The 13,582-nt window shown below is 43.1% G+C and overlaps 1 protein-coding gene across 1 annotated transcript; it reads left to right on the forward strand.

The window, feature by feature from the left end:
• The first annotated feature begins 1,831 nt into the window (after positions 1 to 1,831).
• CD40LG (CD40 ligand) lies at positions 1,832 to 13,582 on the forward strand. The gene is made up of 5 exons (XM_052663791.1): positions 1,832 to 1,987; positions 4,205 to 4,336; positions 8,482 to 8,539; positions 10,437 to 10,499; positions 13,206 to 13,582. Exons 1-5 carry the CDS (start codon positions 1,832 to 1,834, stop codon positions 13,580 to 13,582), a joined length of 786 nt encoding a protein of 261 aa, XP_052519751.1.

The following is a 13,582-nucleotide window of genomic DNA, read 5'->3' on the forward strand; positions in this document are numbered from 1 at the left end:
TTTATAGGAATCACAAAAGCAATCTTATCATGGTTCTAGAAAAGGTTTGGATGTAGGGTCGGGATTTCCACAGCTGTTTTTATTTCAAAGGCAATCTGATAAGACCATCAAAAGCCATTCAGAAATGGGTGATTCTACACACTTCAGTAATTCAAATCACGGTCAAAACATTGGGTGTTTTGGAAGCTATTGTTGTTTGTTTGCTGTTTACTAGTATGTAAGGAGTTGGCAATCATTTGGAAAACTCCTCATAGGCTGAACAAATACCAGAAAACTTAAGGTGAGAGTGTTTTGCTATTGCTTGTTTCAAAGATCTTTCAGGCACATCTTTACTTGATTTCTCAACAACCTAGAGGACAGGCAAAGGAGGTACAATTGCCCCTTTGGGTAGGAGGTAACTGAGATCTGTAGAGGGAGAGTAGATTTGCTGGAGGTTCACAGCAATTCATTGGTACCCCAAGGTCTAGAATTCAGGTCTCTTAACTGTAGCCTACTTTCCCTATTCCAAACCGACAGATCAGCATCAACAGTTATCTGATGAATTGGAACAGTGTAGATAGGCAACTTGTCTAAATCAACCTAATATTCCTACTTTAATCTCAATTGCAGAATTTTGGCCTGAATTACTCAACACTCTACTTCTCTCTCTTGGAGAAGGCAATGGCACCCCACTCCAGTACTCTTGCCTGGAAAATCCCATGCGTGGAGGAGCCTGGTAGGCTGCAGTCCATGGGGTCGCTAAGGGTCGGACACGACTGAGCGACTTCACTTTCACTTTTCACTTTCATGCATTGGAGAAGGAAATGGCAACCCACTCCAGTGTTCTTGCCTGGAGAATCCCAGGGACGGGGGAGCCTGGTGGGCTGCTGTCTATGGGGTCACACAGAGTCGGACACGATTGAAGTGACTTAGCAGCAGCAGCTACTTCTCTTGGCCTTGGAGAAATGTATTTTTCTTTTATTTTTTTTTATTGGTGTATAATTGCCTTACAATATTGTGCTAGTTTCTGTTGTACAGCAAAGTGTACAGACACACACACACACACACACACACTATATATATATATATATATATATATATATATATATATATATATATATGCACCATGTTTTGGGGGTTTTTCTTCCCTTTAGGTCACCACAGAACACTGAATAGGATTCCCTGTGCTATACAGTAGGTTCTCATTAAGAAGTGTATTTTTCTCAAATTATCTTTCCAGTTAAATTTTCTTTACTAATTGTTAGCACTCCTTTTTGCTTTATGCTGTGTAGACTTGACTTGAAATGCCACAGGGATTTTGTTGGGTTTAAAGATGAAAGAAATCTTAAGGAACCAGCAGCAAGCCAGTCATAAAATCAATCCAAACTTCCGTTGGTGTTTCTTTCTTTCTCCATCTACCAGGTTCCCGCTTTATATTAGTAAGATTGAAATTGAAATAAGCCTATTGCTGGTGGATTCATCTGTCACTTTCCTTGAAACTGGTGAACCCCATACGTTAGACAGTGATAGGAAAATACTGCCATTGTCTGTTAAGGAGTCTATGACATTTCAAGGCAAGAATGAATATATGGAAGAAGAAACTTATTTCTTCTTTACTAATGAAAGGGAAAGCCTGGAAGTGAATGATATGGGTAGGTTAAAAAAAAAAAAAAACCTTTACGTAACTTTTTTGCTGGGAGAGAAGACTGCGAAGCACATTTTCCAGGAAGTGTGGGCTGCGACGATTGTGCGCTCTTAACTAATCCTGAGTAAGGTGGCCACTTTGACAGTCTTCTCATGCTGCCTCTGCCATCTTCTCAGTCAGAAGACATCATTTCAACTCTAACGCAGCATGATCGAAACATACAGTCAACCTTCTCCCCGCTCTGTGGCCACTGGACCACCTGTCAGTATGAAAATTTTTATGTATTTACTTACAGTTTTTCTTATCACCCAGATGATTGGGTCAGCGCTTTTTGCTGTGTATCTTCACAGAAGATTGGACAAGGTAAGATGAACCATGGGTCTTCATTAACTAAATTTAGGGTTCTTATTGATGTGTGGGTTGGTTGGATTTAGTGCTACCCAAATGATGGACAATGTTAAGAAGCCAAGTAGATAAATGGTCTCGTGGCATAGTGGTTGTGGTCTAGCTAGTGAGATATTCTATTCTTTTCTCTGGTCAGGACCCTTGGCTGTGGAGTTAGACTGCTGGGTTCAAATCTTAACTCAATCCCCTACTCGTTTTCAGATCCCGGGCATGTTATTTTACACTTCTATGCCTCAGTTTCCACATCTGAGAAATGGGGATGATAATGGTACTCACCTCATAGATTAAATTCAAGCTAAGACCAGAACCAGGCACAAAATAAGCACTGTGGAGACATTAGCTATAATGATTTGCTAATATTTTGCTTAAAAAGTAAACTATTTTTTTTTTCTGATGGAGACAACTATTTTTCTTCTAATTTTAGAGAAGGAAAGCATCAATTTGACCTGAAAATTCATAGTGCTTCAGGTTAACATAGACATAGAGAAGTCCCCAGTTTGCAACTTTTAGTGGAAGTGGTGGTCTCTGTATAATTCTCAAATGCTGATTGTAGTTGTAAGCTGCTCAGTTTCCCTCTGAGATGCTGTGCATTCTTAAATAGCGGGACTTGTAGAACAGAAGAGTGGAGTAAGTTAGTAGGTTGCTCTGCATTCTTAAGAAAAAGCTACCATTAGGATTTATTCTGTTTCCATGTGTATACCCCTCTCCACTGATAGGCATCATTGGCTGTGTTGACAAAATATCAATCATGGATGAAAAGGAGAAATTTTATCAATTATTTGTCTGGTCTGGATGTGGGAATTGTGGATGCACAGCATCTGGAGACTGTGTTTTCTCAGGGATGTGCGAGGGGTCTTTATTGAGCCGCCAACCTTGAAATACGACCCTAAGATTTTCTATCAGGATAAGGTGGGGCAGGCAGAATTGAGGCAATTCACTGGGTTACTACAAATTTTAGTTTTCACTGCTTAGAAAAGAGTGGGATTCTGTCTCTGGTTGTTTGTTGGTGGGCTGGTGGGCTCTGCTAATCAAATGCCCTGCCAATCAAATATTTCCCCTAGCCTCAATAGGGGAAATATTGACCTGGGTAGATCCCTGGGTGGAAGATCCCCTGGAGAAGGGAATGGCAACCCACTCTAGTATTCTTGCCTGGAAAATTCCATGGAGAGAGGAGCCTGGTGGGCTACAGTCCACGGCGTCGCAAAGAGTTGGACATGACTGAGCAACTAACACATACACACACAGAGACTCAAATTTACCCTGGCACTTGGGTGTTCTCTTAATGACAGTGAAAGCTGCTGGCTAACTGGACCCTGTTTTGAATCTAAAACTGTAATCTGAATACAAGAAAATGGCACAGAATTCGTTGATTAACCAAGTGACTTCCATACATTTAATTATTCTAGGACATCAGAAAATAAAATATCTCAACTTTGGGAATGAAAGATGATTTCTTCAAAAATGTAAATGCTTTTTGCAAATACTAAAGTTAAAAAGAGAGAGATGTAATTAGACTTCGAGTAATTGACACACATTGCAAATCCCCTTCTTTTTATAAAGCGCTGGATCACAAATGTTAAAACTAAGTGGGCAAATTAGCTCACCAGAAAACTATTTTATAGATTGTGTTTATAATGACCTGTCATTATTGAAGCAATGGGAAATATGACCATTAAAGAATGTTGCTGCTAATATACATGGAAAAATGTACAATTTGTGATGAAATTTCTTTAGAATAGCTATGATTTCTATCAAGTATTTCAGGCAACATCATATTTTCTTTGCTGGCTTTTTAAACTGCTAATACTAAATATCTCTAATTCAGTATCATTGCTTAGTCCCTAAGTAGTGTCTGACTCTTTGCAACCCATGGACTGTAGCCTGCCAGGCTCCTCTGTCCATGGGATTTTTCCATTAAGAATACTGGAGTGGGTTGTCATTTCCTTTTCAATCCCACCCAGGGATTGAGCCTGAGTCTCCTGCATTGGGAGGCGGATTCTTTATCATTGAGCCACGTGGGAAGCACCAGTCCAGTGTACTAATGTGTTATCATTCCCCATTTATATTCGCAAAGCCCTCCTTGTGTTGCTGAGGCCATGGAAGTGATTGTAGAGGCATCATTAGCTGCCTTCTTCAGAATTACAATTTCTCATGTCCCTGTCATTTCAAAAATAGATAGAAGACGAAAGGAATCTTCATGAAGATTTTGTGTTCATGAAAACGATACAGAGATGCAATAAAGGAGAGGGGTCCTTATCCTTACTCAACTGTGAGGAAATTAGAAGCCGGTTTGAAGACTTGGTCAAGGTAAGGACCTCAGTCGTTGGGAAAAATATCATTGAAAAGTTTTGGAGGAGTGAACCTGCTAGGTTGGGAAACTAAAACCTAACCATGTAAAAGTTTAAACATGTGTCAGGTATATACTATAGATACAGGTAGACATACATATGTACACACGTGTATATGGGTGTGTGTATAAAAAAGCAAAAATGAAGCCAAAGCCCTACGGTTAAAAGGGAAAGGAAAGTTTACAGTGTGCTCGCTCATAGGAATGCCCTTAAGAACAAAAAAGGCTCTCTCTGGAGAAAATACACACTCTCCTGGGCACATTCACACATGCATGTGAGCTCAGACAGGCAGATGCCTCGGGGCGGGGGAGAGGATGAAGTCCACCACGCTTGTCTTATCTTTCCATCCAAATCTTGGTGCCTTCCCACTGAGGACCCAGAGTCTGGTCTCCATTTCCCAGGGAAGCGATAAACACTGGCCATTGCAGTGTTGGCAGGCCACCAGTTAAGGGTTTGCCTTCACTGGGGGTGAGGGGGACTTCTGAACACTGATAGACTCTTAACATGTGAAGGAACGCTTTGCTTCTCTCATGGTGGAATTTCAGGTACCACGCAAGTAAGATCTTTTCCTTTTATTGTGAGGAGAGGTATGGGCAATGGGTGATGGACTGTCTCAGTGCCACTCAAACCAGACTCCATAGAATACCCCCTGCTCATGGAGCCAGTCTGCTCTAGGGCCAGTCAAGACCCAAGGAAGAGAGAGTTGAAAGTCGTCTTGCCCAACAGACTGGTGCCCAGCATTAAGTCACTGCGGCGGTTCATGTTGTTGTTTAGTCGCTAAGTTGCGTCCGACTCTTTGTGAGCCTATGGGCTGTAGCCCACCAGGCTCCTCTGTTCATGGGATTTCCCAGGTGGAATACTGGAGTGGGTTGCCACTTCCTTCTCCATCAGTGACCTATGACGGGTACCTAAAGCAAGCGTTTTGGGACAGTTTACTGAGGATGTGCCTACAATATTAATCCCATCGTCATAGACAAGGGGTCTAGGAGCTCTTTCTCCAGAACAGCATCTAGAAATCTTTGTGCCTATTTGCCCCTCAGAACAAAGTTAAACACCTTGGGCCCTCAGGGGACTTGGGGGTTGTGAGTAGGAGGCCACATCCAGGCTGAGGACAGTGCTGTGCCAGGTGGGTGGGTAGCTAGAGAAACCAACAGGAGTTCTCACATACAGATAATGTGTCATTTAACCCAGGAGTGGAACGGCCCGAGATCTTATTTCTGAACTTTTTCCTGTCCTCCTATACTGTCCTTGGTATATCATTTAATCCAGTAGTGAGGACTCTGGGAGATTATCCCTGAGTCACCTATGGGAATCAGAATGCAGCTCAAATCTGTGGCTGGCTTTTAGGTTCTCCACAGGAATACAGGTTTTAGAGGAAGACTCCTAACTCTTTACATGCAAGGCTTGGAAATGATTTGAGTTTCTCTGGTTCCTTGAGGCTTCTGGCCAGTATTACAGAATATTGGAAGGTGTTGCAAATTTAAATGTGAATAAATCCACTTTGAGATCAATGCTTAGCATATTAAATGTGCTTGACTGTGTGATCTTGAGCAGATGACTTCACCTCTCTGGGCCTCATTTTTCTCAGTTATCCAATGAGAGGGCTGAGATGTTCCGCCAAGCACTACCAGCTTCGACATTCTATAATTCTGGGATCAGCGGCCGGTTCCCCCAAAGGCATTGAGAATGGTTGTTGGTGTCTTTCCTCCCTCTTACTGAGAGTTTTATAGTTGTATTACCAATATCTCATGGCTATATTTCCAGTCAGATATGCAAAGCTTCCCAAATCAGCTACCAGGAGAAAAGCAAGGAAAAAGTCAGTTTGGTCTCTCTGCTTATACTTGCATGAAAAAAGTGGCAGCTCCCAAGTTTCATATTCTGAAAAGGCAGACCTTCTCAGGCATGTCCACCAGAGTGCCTCCTGTGAAACAGAGGAAGCCTCTTGCCTCCACTGCTGCGGAGTAGAGTCCAAGTCAATGTCATCTGTACCTCCGATGCCCACGACAGTCAGACCTAAAATACTCCAGCTCCTCCTCCTCTTCCAATGACTGACCCCACTCCAACATCCATGCCATGAAACTTCTCATTCTAAAACAAAATATTTCGGACTCTTTTTTTAACCCAACAGGCCAACAACAAAATAATCCCAAATTGGATCATTTATATTCTTAGCTAATGTTAACAGGCTTCCCTTCTGGGTCACAATCTGACTACTCCAGAGCAATCCAAAGTTTAAATCTCAGGAAGGGATGTTCAAATTCATCAGATCCAATTATCAACCCAGAGCTGCTGCTTCTCCCCACAGTCTCTACCCAGCAGTCCCTCCATCTCTGTTGGAACACCTTTAGGGACAAGGAACTAATTACTTCCTGAGGCAGGTAGAACCGAGCTGTCACTCTGGGCAGAAGATGGGATTCATGGTTGACATTAGGCAAATGGAGGCAGCATTTTAACTAGTATAATTTCACATTAAATCTTCCTCCCCACCAACCGCCTGCTAGAATGATCAGTTCCATGATTGTCTGCTGGCCAATGCCCATGATGTCTTTGATAAGGTCAGAGCATCTCCTTTTCAAGTTAAAGATCAACCTATCCAGCCCTGCCAATCGAGTTCCCACTAAGAAAGAAATAACTCCTTCCAGATTTTCTAAAATCAACTTTAAAAAGTCTGTCAGTTGAGGTGGGGAGTGAAGCAAGAGAAGGGGGAAGGCTCTGTGGCGTGTGGCTGGGGGAAAGTTCACAGAAAGGCAAGGCCGGACGCATAAAAGACAAACTTTGCTGACTTCACATTTTCATGTTGGCCAAGCCCTGACACCAGGGCAACCACCTAGTCTAAAAGTATCTCGACTTCGATCATCACACTCCATCTTTTGAAAAGACACGAAATACTCTTTTGTTGGCTTATTATCTTACAAACATTTTCCTGTCGCCGCACTTTCAAGCCACCACCCTTGAGCTCAAGTGGAAAGTTGAAGCTCTGAGCCTCGTGCAAGCATTTTGAGGTGCAGGTTGCCCATTAGGCTCCATGACTTATACTCTCACACCTGACACCTGAGCCCCTCAGCAGAAACAACATTAATTCCTTTTAAGGGAGGAAGAAAAAGGAAGGGTGCTGTGGAAAATTGACTCCAGTAATGGGAAGGACCACAAGCCTTTGATTATCCAAAGATGTGAAAATATTATTGCCTTCCTCCTTTGTGCTCAGAGCACAGGATGATGGTGTGGGTTAAGCCCTGCCTCAGAGTGTGATCTCATAGTTTCTACTCTCGGCTTCAGCCTCAGACTCCTTGGGTGACCTCATGTCTGCCAGTTAAGCCCACCAGACCTTTTATTCAGTATCTTTAAAATGGCAATAGCAGCCTTTACTACCTTCCAACCTGTGCAGATGATACTCTCTGCTAGCTTTCGTAAGGGCCTCTAACCATCCTGCAGTTGCTAGTGAGAAGCAACCCCTTAAGAAGTACTGTGTTTGCCTTGGAATCTCAGCTGCACTGAGAGATTACTTAGGTTTCTTCTATGTAGATTATTCTAAATAAGAACAGGCCACATGAGGCAACCAACAACAAGAGAATCTCTTCAGCCCATTGAAATGGACAACAAAATAAAAAAAAAGTCTGAGGGTTTTTCAGGGTCTGGGATTTCTTCCCAATGTCAAATTTACTATTTCCGTTTCCTAGGAGGTTTCAGACTAATTTTATTCTAATAGATACACACCATGTTTTATGTTTAGTAATATTCTATCTACCAGTTCCCAAGGAAGAATCAGCTCCCCATTCAGCATTATTTGTCAATATCTCTCAAAGCTGGGGAGGTTGGGGTCATAAGAGGGGTAGGGATGGCAACCTCTGGCCTGGCACAATAACAGAGCCCAAATTCTGTTTCCAGGTCTACCCCTGAGCTTTCTGGGCTGTCAGCTCATCTGTCAAAGCCCTGGGCTCTGAATTACAGTAGGATGGAATTAATGACAAGATCAGAGTCTATACGATAATCCTCACCAGAAACAGACAACAGAGTAATGACAGACGTCAAATGCATGCAACCTCCCTCTAAAGGCCCTGCCAGAGTTCCTGTAGAAATGACCTTTCGCTATGATTCTTATTTTAGGATATAATGCAAAACAAAGAAGTAAAGAAGAAAGAAAAAAACTTCGAAATGCACAAAGGTAGGTTGCTCTTTACCATTTCTATGAATACTTAAAAGCAAAAAGGAAGCTTTAGGCTGACTGTATTGAACGATGCCAAGCTGAATCAGGGAACCTTTAGCCCTGGAAATAAAGCAGGAACACGGCTGCGAAATCAACACCTTTGTTGGTGCCTGTTACTTGTAAAGGATTTGTGTGGACATATTTACAGGGAAGGCTGTGCTCTTTTAGTGCTGACAATACCAAGTATGAGGAAATTGTATTATTTTCAACACCTTACAGCAACCATACAGCCTAGTGCCCCCTCGGAGGATAAGATGACCAGTCAGCATTTGGTAGTGGTGTCATTCATCACTCAACAATAACAGTTTTTCATGGGGAACCACAGCCAGCAGAACCTCAGGGATCAAGAAGTGATTCAGTATGACAGCCTTGTCCTTTGCTCTGTTCTTGATGTCCGAGCATCTCAAACATCCCAGAGTTGAAGGGAACCTATTGACTGTCCTCAAATCTCACACCATCCCCAGGTCATGAATCTCCTTCACACTAGCACTAACCATCTTCCCTCTGAACAAACATGTCTAGACACATTCTAGCTCATAAAGCAGCCTGGGCCATTTTTGAATGACTCTAATAATTAAAAGAAGGTTACTATATACTCAAGAGAAGTCTTTTCTTCTCTGGAGTTGAAATTTGTTCTTGTAATCTCCATTCACTGAATCGACTTGTGATCTTTGGGGCCATACTAAGCAAAATATATAATTTCTCTTCTACACAGCAGCTGTCCAGATGTTGAAAATGGCAATCATGGCCCCTGAGACTTTTCTTCTCTAGGATAAACCTCCTCAGTGTCTTCCACTGTTCCCCCTTTCCAGGATTTTTCTGTCCTTTTCTGGACACACTGACTTCCCTTTTCCTATTAGAATGTAGCACCCAAAACCAATATAATAATTCCTGGGGTGACCTGAGCAGCTGAGTACGGGAGAAATGGAATGTTGGTAGATGGGTGTTGTTAGAGAGACTACTATATCACAAAGTCAGTGTAAAGATGGTATGGCTTATACAAATTTAATATACACAAAGATATGCATTCATACATATAGAGATACAGATACTGTTCTCTGAGGCAAAGAGCTTGCTTTAACTGTTGGTCTGAATGCAAGGGGTTGCCTGATTTCCATGAAGGTTTTGCTTTCAGAATGACTGTAAAATATGTTGAGTGGTACCAAATTGTCTGTTAATTGCCATGAAATTTGAGGAACCAGTTCATGCGGGTGCTGCCTAGCAGCCTTTGAGAAAATACATACTTAACAAATCCAGTCATTTAGGTCACACAACTTGACTCAGTATTTATAGGACACCTACAAGGTGTCCAGCTCCAAGCTCATTACTGGAAAAAAAAAAAAAAAAGGAACTTCCACATCATGTCTGTACTTAGAAGATCAGCACAGCTAATTAAGGAGCAAGTCTTTTACACAAGCAATGGTTGGAAGTAGATATACTGTGGCCAGTGCTTGACCAAATCAGACACCGTAAGCATCTTACTAGCTAAGTGTGTAGGCATGACCTTGGGGCTCACGAAGATGACCAATGGATGGCAGGTTTCTTCAAAGTAAGATTCAAAATGTGTTTAAAGAGGATCACTTATCTTTAGCCTGTGCCAGTCTATGTAAAGCGAAGTCAAGTACTGAACTTCTCTTGGAAGAATTGGGCTCAGTGGAAATAATCAATTCGATTGTTTAGATTTTAGAAACAAACTTTGCCCTCTGTGGAAGGGATTTCAGGCCATCTTATGCTTCCTTTCACATAACCTGTTTAAGTACAGTCTCTATGACCCAGCTGCAGAACTAGACCAAATTGTTTGGTGGCCAGTTTCGTGTTTCTTTGGCCTGACAGTTGGCCTTTGGTTTCATTTCAGGTGATCAGGAGCCTCAAATAGCAGCACATGTCATCAGTGAGGCCAGTAGTAAAACAACCTCTGGTAAGTCCAAAGCATCTGCGCATCAGTCATCTGAGTGAGGGGCAGGCCAGGAGGCTACAGTCAGGCAGCCTAACGATTAGGCTTCTCTCTTCCTTTGGGGCCCAATTTACAAAGCTCCCCAGACACGTCTCACACGCTTGCCTTTGTCTTCAAAGTGGGCTCAAATGCACAGATGGGACTTGAAGGGACAAAAGGCAGTGGAAAGCAATCCTGATGTTCTCATTAGGTTCTTGCTCTGTGGCTGATTCTGAGTGATGAATTACTGGGTGGAAGGACCCTTATGCTGATAATATAGAAGAGATGGCAGGTAGTGACCTCTTGACTGGGAGCATCCCTCATTCTAACCCCTCTTCACTGTGTGTAAATGGGCCTCAAGGGGTATTTCCTGCCATCTTCCAATCCCTGTATGATTAACCCCCACCTCTTTGGGGCCAACCTTAGGGAAATTAAAGGTAAAATCATTCTGTAAAGATCAATAGGTGCCGGGACGTTAGATTTTCCAATGAAGTAACAATAGATGACATACTGGAATCTTTTCAACTCTGAATGATTTTTCTTTCCATATATGTTCTGCATGATTCTAGCCCTCAGATCTTTTTTCCCAAATCTGTACCTCATACCGGCTGGTGTTGGAGAATGTGGCCCATCTGATAAATGGATGGAAATATACACACTAGCATAAAATCTCCCATCTACATAAATGCAGGCCAAGAGCATTAGAGCAGTCTTTGAAAATTTCAGCACAGTGCTCTGGAATGGAGTTCTAAGCAGTGTGTATGTGTGTGTGTGTGTGTGTGTGTGTGTGTGTGTGTGTGTGTGTGCGTGTGCGTGTGCTTATGCATATGCATGTGTGTGAGACACAGAGAAACAGATAGAAACCGAGAGACAGGAGATACAGCCTCATCTCTGAGGTGGCTTGGGCTTCTCAGTGGGTGTAACACATAGGTAGTTATCCCAGATCATGGTACAGGAGTAGGAGCGCTGGATAGAAAGGTTTTGAACACTAAGGTTTAAGAACCATGACTGCCACTTGCTGGGTGACCTTGGGCAAGTCCCTTTACCTATGGAGCAGTTTCCTGTCTCACTTACTTCACGAGGTGACTCTGAGCATCAGATCAGCTAATATGGAAGAAAGTTATTCTGTCAAGCACTGTACAAATCTTAAGTGTCATTCCTTAACTGACTTCCCTGTAGCTGTCAGAAGAGTAACATAAAGCCTTTTTTGAATAACACTTACTCCCACAATGTTTTGTAATTCTGCCAGTACCCCTTTCTCAGAAAATACACTTAGGGGAGAATATCACAACCATATCGACATGTCCAGGGTGGTCATCCACGTGATACCCTCTCATCTGGATTGGATGGATGCCAGCTATAGAGACACCTCTTAGATGAATAGCTTGCCTTGGATAGATGTCACAGTGCTCCCACGTTCTGTCAAAAGGTCCATGATGGCTCTTGCTCCTAGCGTAGTTGACAGTCTGCAACCCGGTAGGTTTGCAGAGGATCAGATGAGAAGAGTCACATTTCTTACCCCACCCCAGCCACAAATCTCTCAGACCTACTTGGTCATGCTGCTTTAATCCTGACCTGCCTCTTACAGCAAGGACAAAAATTAGGTAAGGACTTGATAACAATAAACCTTGTGGATGGGAAGATAGGGAAATTGCCCATGTTTTCTCAATCTGATAGTCTAAAAGTGAACAGATCATAATGAAGCCTTTCTAGAGTGGTCTGGAAGCCCAAGCAATGTCAGGTATTTCAGGATGCCTTTCCTGATTACGGAAGGGTGAGTCTGAACAGGTGGCTTCTTGTACCCTGATAGGCCTAAGACCACCAAGCAGGAGTAAAAAAGAAACAGCTCAAGGAAGTAAATGCCTCAGTACTTTCAGTTCTCCCCACCCCACCCCCCCAGCCTCGCTCTCTGTGGGAGCTGAGATTTGAAATCGGCTGCACACACTACTTTGAACCCACTCAACATCTCAGCCGAGAAAATGGCACATTGTTGGTGGGTACTCTGGCTTAGCCACAAGAATACAGGCACTTTCAAGTTGGTGGCGCCCACTACAATGGGAAATCAAAACACACAGTGAAATGACAGGTTTATTTTCATACTTCCTTGCCTAATTTTAGTCGTTGCTGTGGGAGGCAGATTGGGTTTGCAAGAGCCTGATCAGGTAGGAAGAAATGGGGGTCTTGTCTTTGCTCTATGCTGTGGCTGAGTGAGAGAGATCAGCAAGTCTTTGACTTTAGAAACTTCAAGGAAAGCAAGATATGAAAGTTGATATTAGCAAGGCTTTGAGCATTTTGGCATGCATGATTTATGACATGGGATTTTTTAAGTCATTTGCACCGTCTGAAATTCAAGGGTCAATTGGCTTTAAGAGCTTTTAAGGGGAGAAGGAAACTCCCTGTGCTCTGTTACCTGAGTTAGCCTGCACAGCGAGTCTCAGGGAGATTGACTTGCCCAAGCTTGAATAAGATCTGGATTGGAACCCAGCTCTGTCCAACAGTGCAGCCCAGGCTGATTGGTCAGCCGTGGCTCCTCCATAGTCTCTGAGGGCTGGAGGGATCCTTTAGACTCCCTGACACTGAAAACTTGCCTTCTTGTATGAAGCCAGTATCCAGTATGGAACTCTATTGTCTGTGAGAATCTGAATCATGTATGCACAACCTCACCACGGCTTTGCCCCTTCTCCATTACAGTTCTCCAGTGGGCCCCCAAAGGATACTACACCCTAAGCACCAACCTGGTAACCCTCGAAAACGGGAAACAGCTGGCTGTGAAAAGACAAGGACTCTATTACATCTACACCCAAGTCACCTTCTGTTCCAATCGGGAAGCTTTGAATCAAGCTCCATTTATCGCCAGCCTCTGCCTGAAGTCCCCAAGTGGATCGGAGAGAATCTTACTGAGAGCTGCAAACACCCACAGTTCTTCCAAACCATGCGGGCAGCAATCCATTCACTTGGGAGGAGTCTTTGAATTGCAACCGGGTGCTTCGGTGTTTGTCAATGTGACTGATCCAAGTCAAGTGAGCCACGGGACCGGCTTCACATCATTTGGCTTACTCAAACTCTGA

This window comes from Budorcas taxicolor, chromosome X (assembly GCF_023091745.1).
Source record: "Budorcas taxicolor isolate Tak-1 chromosome X, Takin1.1, whole genome shotgun sequence".
In the NCBI taxonomy this organism is placed as follows: domain Eukaryota; kingdom Metazoa; phylum Chordata; class Mammalia; order Artiodactyla; family Bovidae; genus Budorcas; species Budorcas taxicolor.

Excerpts from the sequence above, each read along its gene's own strand:
- CD40LG (XM_052663791.1), top strand. The coding sequence starts at position 1,832 with ATGATCGAAACATACAGTCAACCTTCTCCCCGCTCTGTGGCCACTGGA. Across the intron at positions 8,540-10,436 it reads AAACTTCGAAATGCACAAAG|GTGATCAGGAGCCTCAAATA; the intron begins GTAGGTTGCTCT and ends GTTTCATTTCAG. Across the intron at positions 10,500-13,205 it reads CAGTAGTAAAACAACCTCTG|TTCTCCAGTGGGCCCCCAAA; the intron begins GTAAGTCCAAAG and ends TCTCCATTACAG.